At 40.3% G+C, this 21,991-nt stretch overlaps 1 protein-coding gene across 2 annotated transcripts in view; it reads right to left on the bottom strand.

Annotated features, from left to right (window-relative positions):
• Nucleotides 1-19,863, bottom strand: part of LOC125989159 (forkhead box protein J3) — a 45,699-nt gene extending 25,836 nt beyond the window's left edge. Inside the window, exons 1-3 of one of the 2 annotated variants that reach the window (XM_049755228.2) lie at nt 19,684-19,863; nt 18,657-18,956; nt 6,906-7,393 (exon numbers count right to left, since the gene is read on the bottom strand). In XM_049755228.2, the coding sequence (XP_049611185.1) occupies nt 6,906-7,295 (390 nt within the window). In that variant the 5' untranslated portion in view covers nt 7,296-7,393; nt 18,657-18,956; nt 19,684-19,863. The remainder of the gene's footprint in view (nt 1-6,905; nt 7,394-18,656; nt 18,957-19,683) is intronic. The other variant, XM_049755229.2, reaches the window with a different exon arrangement.
• Between the last annotated feature and the right edge of the window lie 2,128 nt (nt 19,864-21,991).

Raw genomic sequence — 21,991 nt, 5'->3', positions numbered from 1 at the left:
ATTATATTATATTATATATATATTATATATATTATATTATATTATATATTATATAATATTAAAATATATATATATATATATATATATATATATATATATACACACAATTCAATCAATAATTGACTAAAAAAAAATAAAAATAAAAATTTTTAAATTGTATTTCTTTTTTTCTAACAAAAGCGACAGTTTTTTAAAAAGGTTTTAGACAGTGTAGGGGAATAAACTCTTGAACATGATTGTGATTAAAATCCAAAAGAATCAACATGACTGTTTTTACTGTTTTAGACTAGCTCTTTAAATATTGGAACAATAAGAACAAAGTCACATTTAAAGACGCCCTACTGTTCTGGCAGCAGCTGAGTGGTTGTCACAATGAAGGTGTCACAATTTGACTGTGTGCTTTATGTTGGTGAAAACTGCACAATCCAGGTTTCCAGTCAAACTAAATACTGGGATTTCCATCAGTCCACAAACGCACCATGGCCATCAGAACGTCACTGTTATCAAAAGCAGACAGCATTACACACAAAAACTGAATATGTGCCAATGCAACACAATCAGATCATAACATTTCAAGATTCTCTGATTAGCCGCGCTCGCACGATTAGTAAGTGTCTGACTAGGTCTTGCACTATATAACTTAACAGTGGTTTGGCGATCCTGTTTAGAATGTGCACCATAACTAATATTGGACAATTTCCCACAGCACAGCTGAACATCTCCCACGGCACACCAGTGTGTCGCGGCACAGTGGTTGGGAAAACTGCTCTAAATTACCCATAGGTGTGATTATGAATGTGTATGGTTTTTCATCTCAGTGTGTCCTGCAATTGGCTGGCAATCAGATCAGGGTGTCCCCCACCTACTGCCCAAAGTCTGCCGGAATAGACTCCAGTGAACCGGCGACCCTTGTGAGATTAAGCGGTTCAGATAATGCATGCCTGCGAAATTTTTGTGGGAATAAGCGGTTTGGATGATGAATGAATGAATGAATGAATAATGGATATATGGATGAATAAACTCGTTTACTGGCACCCCCCTCCCGTCCTGTGAAAAAAAATGGCTAATAAGATGTCGTATAATTGTTGCTTAGGCCTACTGTTAGCCATATGGAAAAAAAAAAAAACTCTTGAATCTAGAGGCCTGGCTTCTTTATTAGGAAGATCCTAGGTTGGATGTGTGTCAAATCCTTGAGGAGATAGCGAATACAAATTCTTAAAAATGTAAGTCTTGGACTGCTAATATTGATTAGTACATAATTAGTTTTTCATGTTGAAATATAATTACTAGCTACATGTATACATGCTCCTTTATGCGCAGATATGTGTCAGTTTGCCAAGCAAAGGGAATCTACTGTTTCATATTCAAAAGATGCATCATGTTGGGTTCTTATTGAATAATTTCAAATAATATATGTAAAAAAATGGGAATCTGTCACGGATTTTAACATAACACAAATGCTGACATGGATAGTAATATGAAAATGTATCAATACAAAATGTAGACAAATACTTTTTCTTAGGCTCCTGAGTGATGCCATCACAACTGCAGCTACTTCAAAATGGTTGCCTATTCACACTAACACTAGCATATATTATTGTGACACACCATATGTAAACCTCTTCAATCAAGGGCTGGCTCATCTAGGTTGCCATAGTTACATTGAAGGAGCAGTTTATCAACAAAAGACAGCGAGCCATTGGTCTCACTGTCTTAAAAAGTAAATCACAACACACAACAGCGTGGTTATACACACACACACACACACGCGCACACACACACACACACACACACACACACACACACACACACACACACACACACACACACACACACACACACACTAACATCTGGCCTGCAGACGCTACCACCATGACATATAGACTGGGAATGTAGGCGTATAAAGCAGTGTGGTATGCGTTGCTTCTTTATATGGCTTCTGAAATATTCTGATAGTGATTGTGAGCAAAAGCATCACACACGGGTCAACATTTAGATTTAAGTGAGTACTACAGTATACTTGATCATAAAAAACTATGATGATGATGATGGATGCAATTTTACTCAGTACCCAGCTGAACATTTTGACTGACAAATTACATAATATCTAATCAATACAATCACGGTCAACCACAATGTATGTACGTACCCTGGCTAAACAAGAGTCAGTGCATCAGCTGTACCTTTACAGTGAGCAACCTGTATTTGACAATTGCCATCTTGCACGCTGAGCTACAAAGATGCACACTCATGTACTCTGCATAACTGTACTGCTGAATTGTGTTCTTTGCATACCATTGAAACGCAAAGTAGCAGCACAGCAAAGATATTTCTACTGCGCTCAAGCGACCCGAGGAGGCTTTGTGCAGCTAAAGAGCCGCTACGACTCCCAGCAGCCTTCCTCCAAATGCGAGCACACTTGACAGCGTACACCGACCTCCGCTGTGCTTCGTCGCAGATCTCCCGCCGAGACGCAGGGAGAGGATGGCGGGCAGAGTAATGCCTTGCTGATGATTCATATCAGGTGATGATGCAGTGACGTCGGCAGCGCATGCCGCCAAAGGCCAAAGGCCATTGTGATAGCGCTGCCCTTTATTACAGCACATTAGCTCATGTTAATTTGCAGGCAATTAGGGCGGGTTGCATGCAAGCTAGTTTGAGGCGATGGAGGATGCAGGGGGTCGAGAGCAGGTTAGTCAGCAGAGACTACAAACAAGGCATTTGTTAATGCTGTAGCTCAAGTGTGCCATCTATGTATCTATACTTCAGTGTCCCTTTTACTGCTACGTATTGAACTGTGCAAAAAGGGGAAATCGCGGGGAGATGCATGGGTGTGAAAAAGGTGGCGGCGGGACCACTGAGGTAATGGGAAGGTAGTGCAGAGTACAATTTAGAACGAGAACATTTTCAATGCAATGCCTTTTTAACTGAAAATATTTTTTAAAAATAATAATAATTGATACATTTGTTATTTGGATTTTATTTAATGAGCTCACAATATTCTAATTTTACTGATGATAGTTACATTATCTGCAATTCACTGGTGACTTGTCTAAAATCTAGACAGTCTCTTGCCCACTGTCAGCTGGGATGGGCTGAAGCTCAGCCTCAATTAAAAAGGATAAGCTGTAAGGGTGTAATATAAAACAATTTAAATCTGAAAATCGGTTTTGAGTTGACGAACCAAATCGAATCATCAAATTTTAAAAATGTTGCATCATCGGATCCTATTACACCCCATATGTCAAGATACATATCAAACATTTCAATATCACAACTGTAATTGCAATATGGTGACGCCCATAAGCCGCTTTATTTGTGCTCACAGTCATCATATAATACATTTTTATAGGGTAACACAACCTAACGAACATTTCCCATTAATTTGACACCAACATGTCAAATTTTATAACCTTGTATAGTGTCATGATAATAACAGCAAACACAAGTGGCCATTACATAAATTTGTATGTGGCCAGAATGTGTTGTCCTCATTTAAACTCTGTTTCCCCTGCACCCTCGCATTATCATACAGAGCAGACGTAGTGCGTGTACAGGGTAGTAAAAGTCTCCTCTACTCGCTGACAGTTTTCGCTCCTCCCGCCCCAATTTTCTCTTTCCTGCTGAGCTCCCCATGTGTAATCTGCAGACTGCACACGTATACTCTGCTTACCTGGGTGGGTGCACAATCAAGTGCGTGTGCGTGTGTGCGTGTGCGTGTGCGTGTGCGTGTGCGTGCGTGCGTGCGTGCGTGCGTGCGTGCGTGTGTGTGTGTGTGTGTGTGCGTGTGTGTGTGTGCGTGTGTGTGCGTGTGTGAGGATGACGGAGTGGGTGAACATCATATGAAGCGTGTGTTGGTATGGGGGAAAAAAACTGTGTGTGCGTCTTGTGTTGGTACATTAAGAACATGTCTTCCTACGTGTGTGTTCAAATGTCTGGCCAACATGCCAACCAAGTGTGTTTGTGTGAGTGTGTGCAGCTGACAGCAATCACCTGAACTGGAATGACCCAAACTTACATAATCTTCTGAGTGATGGTCATAGCTGGTATGAAACAAGGCTGCCTGACAATGCCTTGCCTCTTCCTTACACTCCTGCTATGCAATGCTAATTATTAGCCTTTCTTTTACAAAGGGAATGCATCAAATCACAGTTAAATGGAACCACTCGAGTGCCGCTTTTATGCAGTAAGCAGGCCTACCGTAAATTTCATCACACAACTTGCAATACTAATATATTGAACACCCATTTTTTTCAAAAGTAGTAGTTCTTTTCTGACCGAATAATTTGATCAATGTTTTTTTAACCACCCCAAAAATTGATATAACACAAATTGATTACACTCCAACAGCAAGGACAGTCTGAATATGGCAGGAGTTCTTCAGAAATCTCTAAATGTACTCTAAGCAGCAGATTGTATTAATGACATGCTAACATAAAACCATAATGGGAATTATCTGAATGGCAATGACCTCAATGGAAAGTATCCCGCTCTCTATGGGATATGGTCCTTGCTTTAAATACCTTGCACCAATCTCACGGACGAATGCCAGAGCGTGTGAAAGTAAATCCGCCACGAGTGTGCGGCTGTAATGATGCTACTAGAATGAAGCCTCACACACAAATCAGTGAAGTGTAATTATAGGATCCCAAAACATTCTGGCACCCAAATACAATTGAAGAAAGGGGAAGTCATAAGCTGCACTGACAGAAACCCTAAAAGGCCTAAATAAGCTCTATCCTCTCTTCCTTAATAGGAAACAAATTGAGTGAGTCCTGCAATGGAGGTAAGAGGGTGCGCCAAGTCAAGCTGGTTTGCGTGTCACCACTTCAGGCATGTATCATCACACAGGGTGCAGCGGATAGAAGATTACAGACAGACAACAATTGGAGAACGCATATGGAAAAAGACAGGTGGTATAAAGAGGAGAAAAAGCTCTATTAGGGAACTTTGTCAACATAACGGAAAGACTACACTGAACCTGTTTACTACGGGTGACACGTTATCGACCAACCGCAATTGGTGAAAGTTCGTGATGTACAAAGACGACATTAAAAGAATAAATAAATAAAACAAGGTTGTGGTCTTTATCTCTCCCACATGCTTAAAACACTTTTTAAGCGTATTTAAACACACCCAAAAAATGAAAAGCACAAAACGTATAGAAACTACTGTAAGTTCCTAAGTATTAGGAACAAGTGAGTACCGCAACTAGTATCAATTTCAGCCTTATTTTAATGTATCGGACATCGCGACAGCGGCCGATACCAGTCATCGATACTGGGGCGCCCTCTTGTGGCTGTTTTATTATCAAGAACTAAATGAAATGCATTGCAGATCGAACGTTATTCTAAATTAATTCTATCTATGTCAATCCTATTTTATGCTCATCGGGATTATTCATTCATTCATCTTCTGAATCGCTTATCCTCACGAGGGCCGCGGGCATGCTGGAGCCTATCCCAACAGTCTTTAGGCAGGGTGGGTGGGGTAGACCTCGAACTGGTCACCAGCAATCACAGGACACACATAAAAAAACAGCAATGTTATCACTCGTGAAGCAAAGACTGAGAAACTTGAGAATGCACAATGTGAAATTCAAGCATGGAATAATTGGTGTCATCTTCCTTTAGTTCACCTTCTCAAAAGCTAATTGCTCCAAAAGTGGAAGTCCTGCTACACAATGTCTGTGCTGATAAGAAACCATGGCAGCACAGGCTACTGCGACTTCTTAACTTTGTGTCAGCCTTAATGACCTCCAAAGTTTTCAGTGCGAGGGTTGTTTCTCTGTCTTATGACAAGCAGGTTGCAGAATTGATGTTAATTGGCTACCTAATTAGCCTGCTATCTAGTATAATTGGGACTGAAGAATATTCTGTGATAGTGAAAGAGCAACAAGAGCACTCGGAGACTGCCAACGTCCGCCAAATCCACCAAATCTGAGTAAACAGCTATGACGCTAATAGTTACCAAATGAAGATGAGAGTTTTGTCTGGAATTGTCCAGCCATTCCAAATTCTACAGCATTTATTTATTCTATCCAGGCACCCAACAGGAGCAAGAGTTTATCAGAGTGGATGACTTGACTGCTCGACAGGGTGTTTTTTTTATTGGGACACTATCAAAAAAAGTGATCACATTTTAGTTGCATAAAAGTCATGTGATAAGATTTCTTATGCTGAATTTATATGACTGAATCAGATGGGATCTCTCCTGTGTAGCGTTTCTATATTCTACCTGTGCTTGCTCGCAATGTTTTTTTTTTCTCTTTACTCAGGTTTCCTCCCATAATCTGAAAACATTCCATCCATCCATCCATCCATCCATCCATCCATCCATCCATCCATCCATCCATCCATCCATCCATCCATCCATCCATCCATCCATCCATCCATCCATCCATCCATCCATCCATTTTCTCTCCATCTTGTCTTCATTATGGCTTAGGTTTGCAGCTGAGCTGAAGCCTATCCTACCTGAGTTTGGGTAAGGGCCAGTGTACAGTGTACAGTGTACAGTGTACAGTGTACAGTGTACAGTAACTTGCCAAGTTAATTAAAAACTGGAAGTTGACGATCAGAGTCAACGTGACTATGACTGTTCACGTGTGTCCAGCATTTGATTGGTGACCATTCCAGGGTTCTGAATCAGACATTGTTTTCCATTGTAAACTTTAAACTTTTGACAAAATGAATATTCTCACTTAAATGTAACTAGTAAATCCTCTACCGATCGTGGATAAAAATATAATTGATAAATGATACACAGATGAACAAATGAACACTGTACAAAGTCATGGAATCAAAATATAACCGTGGTAGCTTTAAAAAAAAAAAAAACACAAATTTTTTCAGTTCACTTTCAAATCAAAATGAGCAAAGATGGAAGGATGTGCTGCTGCTTACCTTCCAGCCACTGCCAGCCTCTCTGTAGTAGGGGAAGTTGTCACAGATCCACTGATAGATCTCACTGAGGGTCATGCGTTTGCGAGGCGAGCCATTGATGGCAAAGGTGATGAGGCTTGCGTAGCTGTATGGTGGTTTACCGTCTCTTTGTTGATTACTTTCCTCCTGGTCTAAAGTTGTTCCAGGTTCTAACTGAGTGATTTTCTTTCCTGGCCCATGATGTCCATGATGGAGACCATGATGATGGTGGTGGTGGTGGTGGTGATGTCCATGATAGTGACCGTGGTGGAGACCACCCGCATCTCTGTCAGTCTTCTGGATGGCTGCTCTCATGCCAAGCTGTGGAAGCCAGTCCATTGAGGTCAGGCTACTTTCCAGTTCAGAGGTCATAGTGCTGGAAAAGGATGAAGAATAAGATGAACAGCGGTTTATGGACCCTCTCCTAATGGGCTCAATGGGTACCGGGGTGCTGCAACCTTGGATTACATCTGCATGATAAGAATAGAAAACAGTACTAGTGTTAGTATATAGACCATGATCACAATAGCCAAATTTAAGACCTGTTCCGGCTTTTTTTAGGCTACTTTGATCAAAAATTGAAAAAAAATCCACTTTGAGTAGGTGATATTGTTTTGATTTTAAATGCAACTTGCACAAAGCAGAATTCATTCTTGAAAATGACTACAAACATTGTTCAGTCTCATTTGGTTCACATTGAATCACAAAAAGAGTGATGTGGTTTGGATTTTAGTTAAGTCAACAACAACATTGTTAAACCTCCTAACACAGTTTCAACTCTCACATGTCACTGGTAGTGAGGTCCATATGTGACTTTCCAATCAGTAAGTGTAGCTGTGAATGGTTATCTGTCTCTGTCTGTCCTGTAATTGACTGGCACCCAATCTAAAGTATACTGGTTTCAGATTCTATACTGTGTCTCCAATATAAAGAATAATTTGTCGCACTAAGACTACTATTAAAGCATATATTACATATGCCAATTTGGCGAGGGCAATGGATAGAGGCTTCTGAACAAGACCTGGGAGCTGCTGATCTGTCTATATTCATACATTATTCACTGAGGAAATCTGTCTGGAATCTTGTTATGTCAACTAATGTGATAAAACATTGCTAGGTTTGAACTGAAATGCAACGAGTTGTTCCTAGACCCGTGCTCCCTACTTCTGCCAAGTATCATGCAACTCGGGTAACACAGCTAAACTGGTAAAGAAAACAGCAATAAATATACAAGTTGTGGCGGTGGTTTTTGAGGAAGGCAATGTGATATCTCAAAATCCGTACATTGTTTTCAGTAGTGAGGAGTTAACATCGTACTTCCAACAAAAAGCTAGCTATGTACCAAAGCAAGATTTTCATGATGCCATTGAGTTGCTATGTTATTCCTTGTACCACAAAAAGAGAACAGGGCATCACAAGTTGATCTTGTGGACAATGTGGACTGTGGGTACTCAGAAGCAACTTAATGGGACCACGATGGCATTCTTTTGAACTCCCATAGGCAACAATGAATAATGGCCAAGATGCAGGCAGACTGTGTAACAGCAAAGACATTCAAAGATGTTGTAACCCAACATGGAAAATGCTTTTCTCCAGTCAAATGTTTTAAACTAATTTATGTCTGCACAGAACGTCCTGTAGACTGGTTAAGAGCAAATCCCTTCGACGATAAGAAATGTTTTTTTGTTTGTTTATTTTGTTTTTCCATCAATGACACGTCAAACAGTTTTATTTTCAAGGGTCAATAGACAAGGAGAAGTATTAAAAAACAACAAAGGACATCATCTTCTCCTGTACCGTTGATGACTAGGCTTTGTCCATATCTATCATATCTTGCTTTATCAGAGTTAAGTTAGATTTTTTTTCTAAACGAATCAACAACAACAAAAACCTGTGGAGGTCCACCGAGCAAATATTTCTGTTATAATTACCTATTGAAAGTTCAAAATAAAACCGCAACATAAATTTGTAAAATGGAACATATCCTGTAATTCAAAGGCACGTAGCCTTTTAAGATTCTGGGTTGCATTGCGATTGGCTACATTGGATTTCTGGTGCGTGGCTCTCCAAAAGTCAAAAGAGGAACCCTTCTACATCTCGGGATGTTTTCCCTACCAATCGACAACCAAACTTTTGTTTCCAATGGTAACATTTTAAATGAGTGGATAAAGAACTTGAATGAATACCATTGAGAAAAAAGTAAGGCAAGATGCTAAAGCGAAAAGTCGAAGGACTCTGGCAATTCCTGGTGCTGCTGCAACGCACAAACAGACAACCACACAAGACGGTGAGCTCGCTCCGCCAGCCTTCATGAGTTATTAATAACGTGCAAGCGCTCAACTGGGCTCGGCATCCAACCGGATTTTAATTCTTCTTTCTGTCTGTGTGTTCCGTCAATTTGGATTGCTTCTCATTCTCGTTGTTTCCCAAGTGGAAATGGCAATTGGATCTGCAGAATGACTAAAAGCTGCGGAATTGTTTTCACAAGTGGCTGCCAAATGGGAGAGGAGGGCAACAGCTCCAAGGCTCTGAAGGAATGGAGAAGCTCGATTGTCTCCTATACCATATGTAAAGCCCACCATCATTCCACACTTGTTTGACGTGCCTCAACGCATTGTCACGTGTATCTCATTAACATAATTGTTTTATAAAACTGCATGGCAGTAAAATGTGACCCTGTGTTACAGTGCCACCTGCAAACCCCACAATGAGACGCAAGCCCGATCAGAAGATATGCCTCATAACCGCTCATAATCGGATATCGACAAGAACTGTATAAAATGGCCTTTTAAAGACTGACAGCTCACAATCACCAGGCTTTTGAAAGTTACATACCTGACACTTCAATCCGGATGGGCGCAGATAAAGCAAAATCTTGCTGCAAAATGTGTAGGCCGGCAGATAGAATACTCACTGTAATTAGCAGTTAGCCTTCGAAGGATACCAACATGTACACTGAATCTGAACCTTCATTTTGCATCCCACACAGTAACCTTCGTGTGTCCTTGCACACAACAAAAAAGCCCACTGGCCCACACGTTTTCCATTCATACTCAGTGAATATGATCAAGGTTGGATCATTTAGATAAGCATGCCTAGGGAGAGAAATGCAAACCGTGTGTCTCTCTCAATCAATTCCTCTTGAGAGGCAATGTACCAGGAGGATCTCCAGCAAAAATCTTGTTAATTGCAAATACAGATAAAATAATTCCGTAACATTTTTTTAGAAACACAAATATTTGGCAGCCATGTCAATGAGATAAATTCAGGCAGTGGTACCATGGCAAGGAAAGATAACACACGAAATATGTTATGAGGCTACCTGCACAGCAACAGCTCCCAGCACACCCTCAAGGTCTAGCGAGAGCTATCGTCCCAGGAAGTCATCTTAATTGATGAAGCTCTATGGCTGGAGGAGAGGTAAAATTGCTAGCAGCGGTGATGGTATGTCCTGTAGGTGGGAGCGTGGGGAGGTAGTGACAGAACAACAAGTACTTATTTTCTCCTCATTAAAAGGAGAATAAAGCTGTAATTCAGTCAGCCACAAGCTGCAAACCCGCTGTGCTGCAATGGTTTACAGGAAGTTTGTTGGGAGCGGGGACTGTCTGGAACGCGGCCCGAAGTAGCTTCATACAGCTCGGCTGACGAGTCGTCGAGTTGATGAGTAATAGGAGAGAGCGGAGGAAAGGGGGAGGAGGGGCATGACTTGGCTTCGAGGGAGATGGGCCCTGCTGGATGAGCGAGGTGCAACCAATTACCAAGTCAACCCAGTCAACTGGTCCCACGGTGACTGGGCTGACCTCAAATAGTGCCTCTCTAATTCATGCTGTGTGTCATACCAGCCTCAGAAGCTCAGGGGAGAAGAATTATCAGTGTACAGACATCATGTACAGTGTACCTCTGCAAAAGCTCCCTAACTGCACTGTAGGCTACTCTGTCTGAGGATACAAACACTTTGTATTTTGGGGAGCAGAAAAACAATCTTGCGTAGCATCTTGCTCATACACCACAGCATATCATTAGCATAAATTAACTACTTCTGCATAACCTTCTCAACCTCTCCAAACAAAGACACAAATAGATATAAAACTGATATAAAGACACCGTGGGTTTTTGTGACATTACAAAACATGAAACCCAAATAAATCATTTCAAAACATTTCCCACCATTACTATAACTTACAACCATTAATTTAAAAGATTAATTCCTTTCAAAAGGCAAAGTAAAAATAATCTACTGTGATAATCTGATTGCCCAAGTGCGTTTACCTTTGAACAACTGTGGATAGCCTATGTTCATAATAACTATTCAGTTTCAAACTCCTGTTAAATGAGAGTCCACACACAAATGGCAGCATTTGAGATGCATAAAGTTTGGAGTTTAGAGTTTTGGAGAAAATGTAAAAATTTTCATTTAAAAAATCGCTATTCATATACGAGGTAACTCAATGTTCTTGAGGGACGAACCCACATTCTCAGGTTAGGAGACGGCTGCGCAACACTGGAGCCATGCCACTCCTATGGTGTGTTAGGATATGGCTGCTGTCAGATGGAATCCTTGTACCTCCAAAAGGAGACCAGACGTTTTAGGTCTCATTTTGGGGACACCAGCAATAACTGACAACAACATGATCCCCACGAGCACCAGGAAGGGTACTGGCCTGTTGAAAATATAGTTCACCAGTGAAATGATCTGATTTTTTTTTTTTTTTTTTTTTGGCTATTGCTATCTTTAAAAAAAAAAAAATAATAATAATAATAATAGAGCCACTTACTACTGTACTAGCGTTCAGCATCTCACGTCTGTTTGTGCTATTGTCTTTTAAATCAGACACGTAAACTTGGAAATGGCATATTTCAAAACCATATTGGTACCATATTGTAGTAATGCATAGTTCAGACAACCTCAAGGGTACAGAAATGATGAGATGTTTTACACCCAAATAAGTCAAACAAATTCGTCTCAGATGTGTGTAATAAACTGGTAGCCCTTTGCAGTCGTAGCTGTCACTGGGCAATAATATCCTGTTATTGCCACTTAAATGTTGTTAGTCACCTGAATGTTGTTAGTCACTTAAATGTTGTACAGAGGCTGAGATCAATCGGAATCAAATTCCTTGTTTGGCATGCACAAACTTGGCTAATAAAGCTGATTTTGATTCCGGTTTCCAAAAGGTCGGTAAATCATGATATAGATCAATTAAAGCGTTAACTTTATACGTATATCTATTCCTCTTTTATAATGCTGTTCTGGACTTACTTCAGCTTTTTCTGTTGCGTGTTTTGGGGGTTTATGTTCAGTCTCCTGTTTAGCAAGTAGAACGCATGCATGTTCTACAGGGTTTGAATTTGGAGATCAACTTGGCAAGTTTAAAACATCCCATTTCTTATTCTTAATTAATTAAAAAAAAAACTTGAAAATTAAACAAAAGTCGCATGGCATTTCATACTTTTTTATTCAGAAGTTAGTTTTTGCAACTTGTCAGTTGTGAGTCATTAGCTGTTAATTCGTGCAAATAATTAAGCATGAATGACCAGACAGGAGCAAGCACCCGGGCATCGCTTCTCAGGAAAAGGCTAATAATTGTACACTTATTAATCAAAATAGATTTCCTGCCATCCTGTGGCAGGAGCTTTCCCAACTCTAAATATTGTCTCTTTCTAAAGAGTCGAGGGTGTGTGAGCGATTGAATGTATTAGACTTTGTAGTTGTGATGTATGCACTCAGCCGCATGCATCAGCAACAGCTAACAGTCCCCTGCTGCTAGCTGGCTTTTAGACTGAGAGCTTTTTACAGTTCTGCATTTTAATAGGGAGTACTTTGAATGGAGTGACGGGGGGTGAGAGGGGGGGGGGGGTGTTGGGGCGGAGAGGGGGGCATCAAAATATTTTCAGAGGAAAATGAAGTAATGACAAAATACCCACCCAGAGCGTCTGGAGCAAAAGAGGTTGCCGGGAAGGGAGCACTTTGCCAGGGGTTGGGCTAATGTGCCAAAAGAAGCCATCCAAACAGCAGTACTGAACATTTTAATTACTTTCTGTTTCGATGCCAAAACACATAAGCCTGAATAGGTTGACTGCTTGAACATGAAAGCGAATCAAGCTGCCCTTATGGTGGCGGCTCACTCATCTCTCAGTGAAGTAGGTGGAGTAATTATCAGTCGCTCCTGTCAGCGTATTCTCAAAGAAGACCATTGATGTCATGTTTCAGTTATAGTCCTTAAAGAAAATGGTCAGACATATCAATACTCCAAAGGGGAAAGAAATAAGTAGTGGGAGCAGAGCGTTTATCCACATTTAAAAGTCTGGCAGCTCTTTTATAGGGCATTTCAGAAGCTTGCAAGTTGTCAGCCGAGGCAAGCCAATTCCATCTCAAATGGAACTCCAAGAGCACTCAGTCGCATACAGACCTCTGCCGAGGTGTGGTCTGTATATCAACACACAGGAAACTTGCCTTTTCATTTTCAACCTCGACGGAGGTGTTGAGTGACTTCGTACATGATGCCATAAAGTATGGTAGCTTAATTAATATTCGTAGTATATAATTCTATGAAGGTACTGAAAAGGTTTGGTGTATGTATACTGTAATATTCTTCTGGGGCAAATGATGAAACACTCAGCCAAGTTTAGGACTGGCCAGGAAAGAACAACCTTGTAGTGAGATCATAAACAGTCCTGATAAAATGATATACAGTACAATGTAAACCTTATGAAAACATACAGCAACTCTAATAAGCTATGCAAAGTCAAAATAGATGTTAAGCGCAAAACATTTTGTTAAAAATGTAACGGGTTACTGCAGTGTCAGCCGTTTGCAGAACCTACTAAGTAACACACAAACAAGGGGTGGAAAACAAAGCCACTTTTGCACTTAGCGGAGTTGGGCACCAAACAATTGTCGCCATTTTTCTCCGGATCATTGCTGGAAGAAAAGCTGATTGAGAGACTAGAAAAGTGAACCTCCAAAGCCCTGGAATAAATCATTTAAGTCATTAAAAGCTCACCAAAGCTGAGCATAACACCTGAAAACATCTGCAGAGAAGTGCTACCGACCCAGAAGATTTACCACGGCAAACTCGGTCGGGGGTGTGAGGGAAGCGATCGTGATTCGAGTTTTTGATAAAAACGAAAAAAAGTTAACAAGGCATATTTTGTCATAAATAAAACATAGGAATGCAGCATTTCAGTAAACTCCCCCAACGGAAGGTCCCAGGAGAGAGATGTTTGTGAAATGGTGCAGCGCAGTAAAGGGGGCTATTGCACTGCGTCACTACAGCTCTAACTACATCCCCTCATTCCGCCCTATTCAACAAGGACTAGTCCTCTTTAAAAATTCATTAATTTACAGCAAAAATAGATTAAAGCCCTCATCTGCAACAACCTAAAAAGTTTGGCTTGTGAATAACATTAATAATGGAAACAAGCATCCAAAACCTCGAGGCCCCTGGCTCGAAGGCAAAGCTTGGCTTTTGTTGCGCTTTATAATGGAGAGTCATTTACATGTTTTAGAAGTACAACAGCTTTCTTGTGGTTGTTTATAATTATTTTGTTTTACATGCAAAATGTCCAACAACTGCAACTTATTAAAACTTATCCAGCAGAGTGCAAATCTCGCAACTTGTTGAAGATACTGTAGAGACTTTACATCAGACAGATGATGAAAGATTTGCACTGCCCTGCCTTGTTTAGCTGTTGAGTTCAGTCTAAAAAAGTCATCATCATGTCTCTCATCTTTGAAATACTAATCTTAAAAAATAAATAAATAAAATAAAAAAATCACTGGCAATGCTTTCCAAGCAGAATCAAAAAGTATTCTTGATGAGACAAGAGGTTTTGTTGTTTTGGAATTCAAATGTTGTCCATTTTCCTGGCAATAAGACATTACAGACACTAAATAAATGTTCATGGAGTTGTAATGCTCTAATGTGGCATCAGATGGTAAAGGACCTTTCTTCGAGGTCCGGCTTAAGGATGGCATGAACAAAACACCTTACGAGTGACGAGCACACAATCATGTTGTACAGATTTTGATTGTACGAACGAGTCGATCTACTAGACATGCTTTGAAACTATGCGTGTGTATGTGTGTGATATATGAACAACACATTTAAATGCATCAGGTGGGCTGGAGGAAATGATCCAATTTTACATAATTGGGCCAAAGATTTTTATTTATTTACGACACATAATGCATCTTTTTTCATCTATCTTTGACAGCGACATATAATCAGAAGCAAAACAATTAAATGAACTTCCAGTAGATGGCAGAAAGGACAGCAGGCCTGTTATTCTGTTGACGGTGTTGAGCTGTGAAATTTTGTGGAAAAATACGTGCCTTGGCTCCCTTACAAGTTGGAAAACTCTGGCAGAGACGACTTACTCGTGGAGATTATTGCCTGACAGGTGAGCCGCTCCACATCGATAGAACTGACTGCAGTCCACTCCGCTCTTTTTCTTTCATATCAAATTAATGTCGCTTTCACGATACGGTACAGTATTGTGCTGAGCTGCCAGGACAGAGACGTCTGTTTTTCTTTTCAATAATAAATCTGAACTCTTAACTTATTGGGCATCAATTTAAGAGATTCTGTTGTATTTGCTTGTTTGTCATTGAGTTTTGAAGATTTGAACTGTGAGTAACAGAGGTGTATCAAATCTAAGCTAAAGAGGAAACAATTTGTCAAATATTTGTATTGAATTTATTTCTCCTTACTCTACATTGAAACTGCAGAGCTACAATGCACTTTTCCCCACAGCTGGTTTAAGGAGGTGTTGTGTTCAAGGACAGCGAAGAAACCAGAATCACGCAACACAACTGAAAGTGTCGGTGTATGCTAAAAAGATCCAGTTGACAGATTTCTTACTAATAAGATATACGTACATGGTACACAGGAAAATGGCATCAGTATGAAAAGGTCTTTGAAAGAGAACATACAGCGGACAGTATACACGCGGTACGATATATGGGTCAGCCCAGTGGTGAAGGCAAGCTACCCACATCAAACACATGTCTATTTTGGGCTTTTAATTAGGAGATGATACACACCAAGCAGAAGCTTCAAGATGCTGTAGAAAAACCGAAAAAATATGTACTCCACTGTGTTACAATGTCTACATGAAGCCATGTCTGAAGATTAGAGTTTGAACTCTCGTGCACAGCACATACATCGGCAATCATCTGTCAATTGAAAGCAAAGATCAGACATGTCAATAAATAGATAAAAAATATGCTTGCTTCTCTACAAAAGACATTTATGGACAGTTTGTTTTAATTCAAACATGTTTCCGTTTCCTTAAAAGCAAAGTCACCTAAGCTGAATTTGTGAGTCGTAATGAATAAGTAAGGAGACAAAGAAATATCTTGACAGGCTTGACAGATTGAGAGAGTTTCATTCCGAGTTCGTTTTCAGCCAAGAAAATGAGACGCGTGTAACGCATTCACAAATAGCCCTTAATTCAACTTCCAAAAAGTCATTACCACAGTGCATTTACTGACATTGACGATAATTACGACGACCTTTCCGATGATAAAACACAAATCAGTAAAACATTATGAGGGTCCTTTCTCTTCACGTTTGACGCGATTTTGCATCATGTTTTAATGAAGCATTTAGGGGGTCTAAAAAGTGATCTACCGAGAAGGTCTACAATGGCAATCAGCAGAGAATGTGGCAGCTGTTCAGCAATTAAAAAGCCAAATTACCCTCAATCAAGACCATTTACGAGCCCAAGTAAATCTCACAGCAAATAATGATGAGAGAGATCTGTTCAGACAACTCTCATCTTGATAGGAATTAGAGACGCATCCAAACCTAGAGCGTGGCACGTTTTTAAAACCGCCACATACAAAAATATACACACACACACACACGTCACTGTTTTTTTCCACAGACATGAAAGCATGATGCATTAGCTTGATCTGCATGCTGCAACAAGATTGATGGGATTGACTTTTAACAATGTTTGTCATTGTCTACAGTGAAGTCAAGAACGCTTTTTAGAACATTACGTCAACATTTACAGCACCTGGGTGGGGGTTAACGTAACAGCAATATAAACGGGTCACCCCAATATGCTATTTCATCATTGAATAGTGCATTCAAGTGATTAAATTACTTTTTAAATTAGGGCTGCTCAACTATAGATAAAATCATAATCACAATTATTTTGTTAAATATTGAAATCATGATTATTTGCACAATTATGTTTTTGAAACTGGACAGTATTTATTGAACACGTTTGGAACTGTATTTACTGAACATAGTTTTAAAAAAAAAAAAAAAAAACACCTGTTAAATATGACCCGGATCTGGCAGATCGTAGCGGTTGAGTTGCGCATGGACATCTCAGAACGGAAAAAACTAATAATCTATTTTCCTCAATTTTAGGAATTTTGAGATCATCTGGAGCCAAAATCGTAATCATGATTAAAATTCAATTAAATGAGCAGCCCTATTTGAAATTAAATTTTAAAGGGTATAGGGATCAAACTCTGCCACCAATAGCAAAAACAATGCGAGTAATTGAACCCCCCCCCAAACCTCCAAAATGTTTATAATTTTCTTTATGAACTCATTCACTGACATCCAATTTCAAAGCAGTTCCCCATATTGGCAGCCAATTCAGAGCATTTAGATTTTTGATCTTTCAGAACCCAGTGAGGATAAGCAGTTCGGAAGATGGATGAATGAATGAATGAATGAATGAATGAATGAATGAATGAATGAATGAATGAATGAATGAATGAATGAATGAATGAATGAATGATTACAGTACCCAGTGGCCATTTACCACACAACTGCACAAATAGTCATAGTGAGTCTTGAGTTTGAATTACACATGTACTCGCACAGTCGTTAGTTATTACATTGCCATTCTGTAAGTACTACCCTGTTATTGCCATGTTATTACATTAATTTTCAACTGCAATTACCATGTACACTACATAAGCAAAACAAGAACTCGTAAGTCTTATTCTATGAGAAAACCTGCATTACTGTCAAGGCGTTCATTTTTCTACATTTGCCAAAATGTACAAAGCACCTCTGATAGTCTTGGCCCAGAGGTTGCATTGGTGACCACACTTTGCATCCTGACACTTAAAAAGACTGAGAAGGAAAAAAATCAATAGCAACCACCTGCTGCCATTTCTTGAAATTTGGGATTTTTATTAGTATCTAATTCCCTATCATTTTCACAACAGTGGTATGGAAAAAGTATTTCGTACACCCAAATTTGCATACTTTAATATAATCATAAGCACAGTGTGGAATCAGTGTAAGTGGTTCAGCACATTCATCTTTCTGCTGTAACTTTTTCTCATACACATCTGCAAAGGTCACGTCTAGCAAACCTGCTTGATGTCATGGTGAAAAGAACCAGTCGCCTCTAAGCACACATCACTGTGCAGGCTGTGCTCACATGCACAAGACAGTTGTAACTGTCTACTGCTCACTTCAATTTGACACATAGACAAATGTTTTAATAAGCAGACCTGCAAGGGCCTCAGTCAGTCACGCAGTAGGGATGCTGCAAGGTTACTACAGCAAGCGTACAGAAGTTTACTTTACCAGTGCATATAATTGCTTAAAAAGAGTGATACAATAATTGCATGCATGCATGCATGTATGAATTTTGTGACATGGCATTTGCTAAAACCTCGCCGTATTCTTGATACGCTGAAATTGGAAATGATAATGCATACATTACAAATTAGCAACGCAGAATACTCACCGTGATAAGTGAACAGGAACCGGGTTTTAATTTTTGCACGCCGGTTCGGAAGCTCCAGACTATGGCAGTACTGCACTTCCCGACGTGACTCGACGACAAAAGCTCCCAGTTGGTGTTTGATCTCTGTCACCGCCGGGGCTGCAGGCTCGATACTCGGCAGGCGTGTCACTTGACGCTACTGTGGTCATCCGACTGTCATGACGGACGACTCGGCACGATGTCCGCGTTTGACTCCAGGCGTCTGGTGAGGACTCGAGGAGACCGCTCTCTTGACTTCCCTCCGCCGCCAATTCACCGGAACTACTTGCAACGGCAGCCAAAGCACGGGTTAGATGGATTCATACACCGCCGTAGGAAAGATGATAGCGCATCAAAGTATCTAGTCCCTAATATTCATGAAGAAATTCACGCTTGTGTGACGATGGACACAACAACAACAAATAATAATAATAATAATAATAATAATAATAATAATAATAATAATAATAATAATAATAATAATAATAATAATAGTTTAATAATAATAATAACTTTGACGCCCGCGATCCTCATGTGGAAAAGCAGTCCAGAAAGTAGATGGATGGATGCAACTTTGACAGTAATTTTGTTAGCAGTGGCTGCTAGTTTACTCATGACATCTCATCAGTTCCAGTTATGTTTTATCATCCATGTATCATGTTTTGCCTTTTTGTTTTCATCCATCCATTTTCTCTACTGCTTGTCCCCACAGGAGTGGTGGGGGTGCTGGTGTCTATCCCAGCAGTCATCGGACAGTAGGCGGGGGACACCTTGGACCGGTTGCCAGCCATTTGCAGGGCACACGGAGACGAACAACCATCCGCACTCGCACTCACGCCTAGGGGCAATCTGGAGTGCTCAATCGGCTTTCCAAGCATGTTTTGGGATGTGGGAGGAAACCGGAGTGCCCGGAGAACATGCAAACTCCACACAGGGAGGGCCGGAGGTGGAATCGAACCCACACCCTCCCTTTGTGTTCCCTTCAAATTAAATTACTCAGTTACTGTACCTTGCTTCCCTGCGTTTGGATCCTCCAGCATGCCTCAACATAAAAAATGTCTTCTTTCCGGCTTTTCCCCACTCTGGGTTGGTGTTTTGAATTAAGTTTTGGTTTGGGGTTTATATGGACTGTTGCCTTTTGTCTTGGAGCAAGCATTCGATGTGGCCTCTTCGAGGCTTGGTAAGTACAGTGGTCCTCTGTCCAAGTACAAACCAGGCCTGACTGCTATTTAGACTCGTCGAGTTTTGTTTTTTTTCCAACTCGATATTGCCCTCTTCTGGAATTAAGGGACACTTGCAAACTTCTGTTTGTGCAGTATAGGGACTGAGCAGTGGTTCAACACACAAAACATAACATGCTCACAAAACGTAAATAAATTAAGGTCACAAATTGCATGCATCTTTCTGAGTTATTATGAATCAGCTATTATTGCATAATGCCACAAGACTTTATTATTATTTATAAATATTTCTTCAGTGCAAACATTATTTTTTGTACTCGACACGTTTGCTAAGTTGAACCAACTAAATTATGTAAAAACTATGCATTTAGTTATAGTGTCTTGCTGTTTTACTTTCATTCTATTCGAAAGTGTCCCTGCAAAATGAGGAGCACCAGGAGCAACTGTACGGGTTCATTTTAGTTAGAAAGAAAGGCAGTAAAATCATTGTTGTTTGCAGTCATTTTAGTGCTGTCCATGACTGAGAATGTCTATAACAAAAACGATAACAAGTCCTCTCTCCTCGTGCTCAGGCAGGGCTCGGAGGCTTGGTGCACAATAACGGATGCGAGTGGCAACCAATCATAAGACGCAGCCACCCGTCCCTGATGACGGAGGTGTGGGTGCGGTGATGCTATCCAGACCAATGAGTTGTGCTTGCATTACAAGAAGGTCCAGCCTAGTTGAAGGCGCGCTGCGCGTGATGGCTCCCGTACGCGCTCTTTCTCCAGAACCGGTGTTGTGCTCGATTTGGTTCCCCCGTGAGATTTTGTTCCCCCTGCCGCGGGAGCGCGCACGCCTTGTTTGGAAAGCGAAAAACCGATGCCGTACGGCGTCGTACGGCGTCAGCACTATGTTGTTTTCAATAAAAACATGAAGAATTCACGTTTGCGTCAGTCAATTTTAATTTTTATAAAGGATTATTCTCATTTGATGTCTTTAAATTCATCCGCGTTCTGCCATTGAAGCGGGGTGCATTCAAAGACCAGTCGTGCGGACGGAACACTCACTCACTTACCAAAAAGTAACGATAAAATTACGTGAGCTCTTTGCATAAACCTCGATGCAAAGAAACTCCTCCTTTTGGGTACCGTTACATGCTACAAGGAGTATATATTACAAATGAGACTTTATTCTTAATTGTGATCATCATTCATCCATCCATTTTATTACTCAGGTCTTTTCAAAGCAAATTAATATTGTCTCATTTATTAATTTGCTTTAAAATGACAGCGCAATATAATTAAAAGCTGACACTCTAGCAATGTCAAACGTGTTCATTTAAGAAAAAGCCACACACGTTTTGTGATCAAATCTTTCATAACGAGAATGATTTGAGTGAATTGATTTGAATGAATAATTGAAGAAATTTCAGTTCTGAAGGCTCCTTTTATCCCAAGCAAAGTGAAAGGTGGTAGGATAAAAATTGTAACAGGAACGCTATAAAAAATGTCAAGCCGTGAATATTTGTGCCCCCCTCCCATTTTGAGAACGGTGAGTCCTGGACATCGACTGGCTTTTTTTTCGTCTTCCTGGGGGTCTGCTCAGGTAGTGTGGCAAATTTGAACAGGTTCCCTCATTCCTAGCCCAAGTTACAGGGGGGGGGGGGGACATATCCTCACGAGTGCCCCGTGAGGATATGTCCCCCCCCCCCCCTTTTTTTTGAGAACGGTGAATCCTAGACTCCGACTGTTTTTTTTTTCTGTCTTCCTGGGGGTCTGCTCAGGTAGTGTGGCAAATTTGAACAGGTTCCCTCATTCCTAGCCCAAGTTACAGGGGGGGAACCTATCCTCACGGGTGCCCCGTGAGCATATGTTCCCCCCTTATTTTGAGAATGGTGAGTCCTCGACTCCAACTGTTTTTTTCTGATGATTTGTGCAATGATACTGTTATTACTGGACTTTATCAATGTCTTTGGCCTTATTTTCGTCCAACAACTTTGTTTCTTTATCATATAACATACATAAAAAATAATGACTTTAAACTTTATTAAGAAAAAAAATGTTTTTTAAATAATAAAATAAAAAAATAAAAAAATGTAATTAAAAAAAAGCAAAATGGTCTTCAAGAAAGCTTCAAATATTTAGAATTTAATTT

The sequence above is a fragment of the Syngnathus scovelli genome, chromosome 2 (genome assembly GCF_024217435.2).
Source record: "Syngnathus scovelli strain Florida chromosome 2, RoL_Ssco_1.2, whole genome shotgun sequence".
Lineage (NCBI taxonomy): Eukaryota > Metazoa > Chordata > Actinopteri > Syngnathiformes > Syngnathidae > Syngnathus > Syngnathus scovelli.
This window is presented reverse-complemented; position numbering and strand designations above follow the sequence as displayed.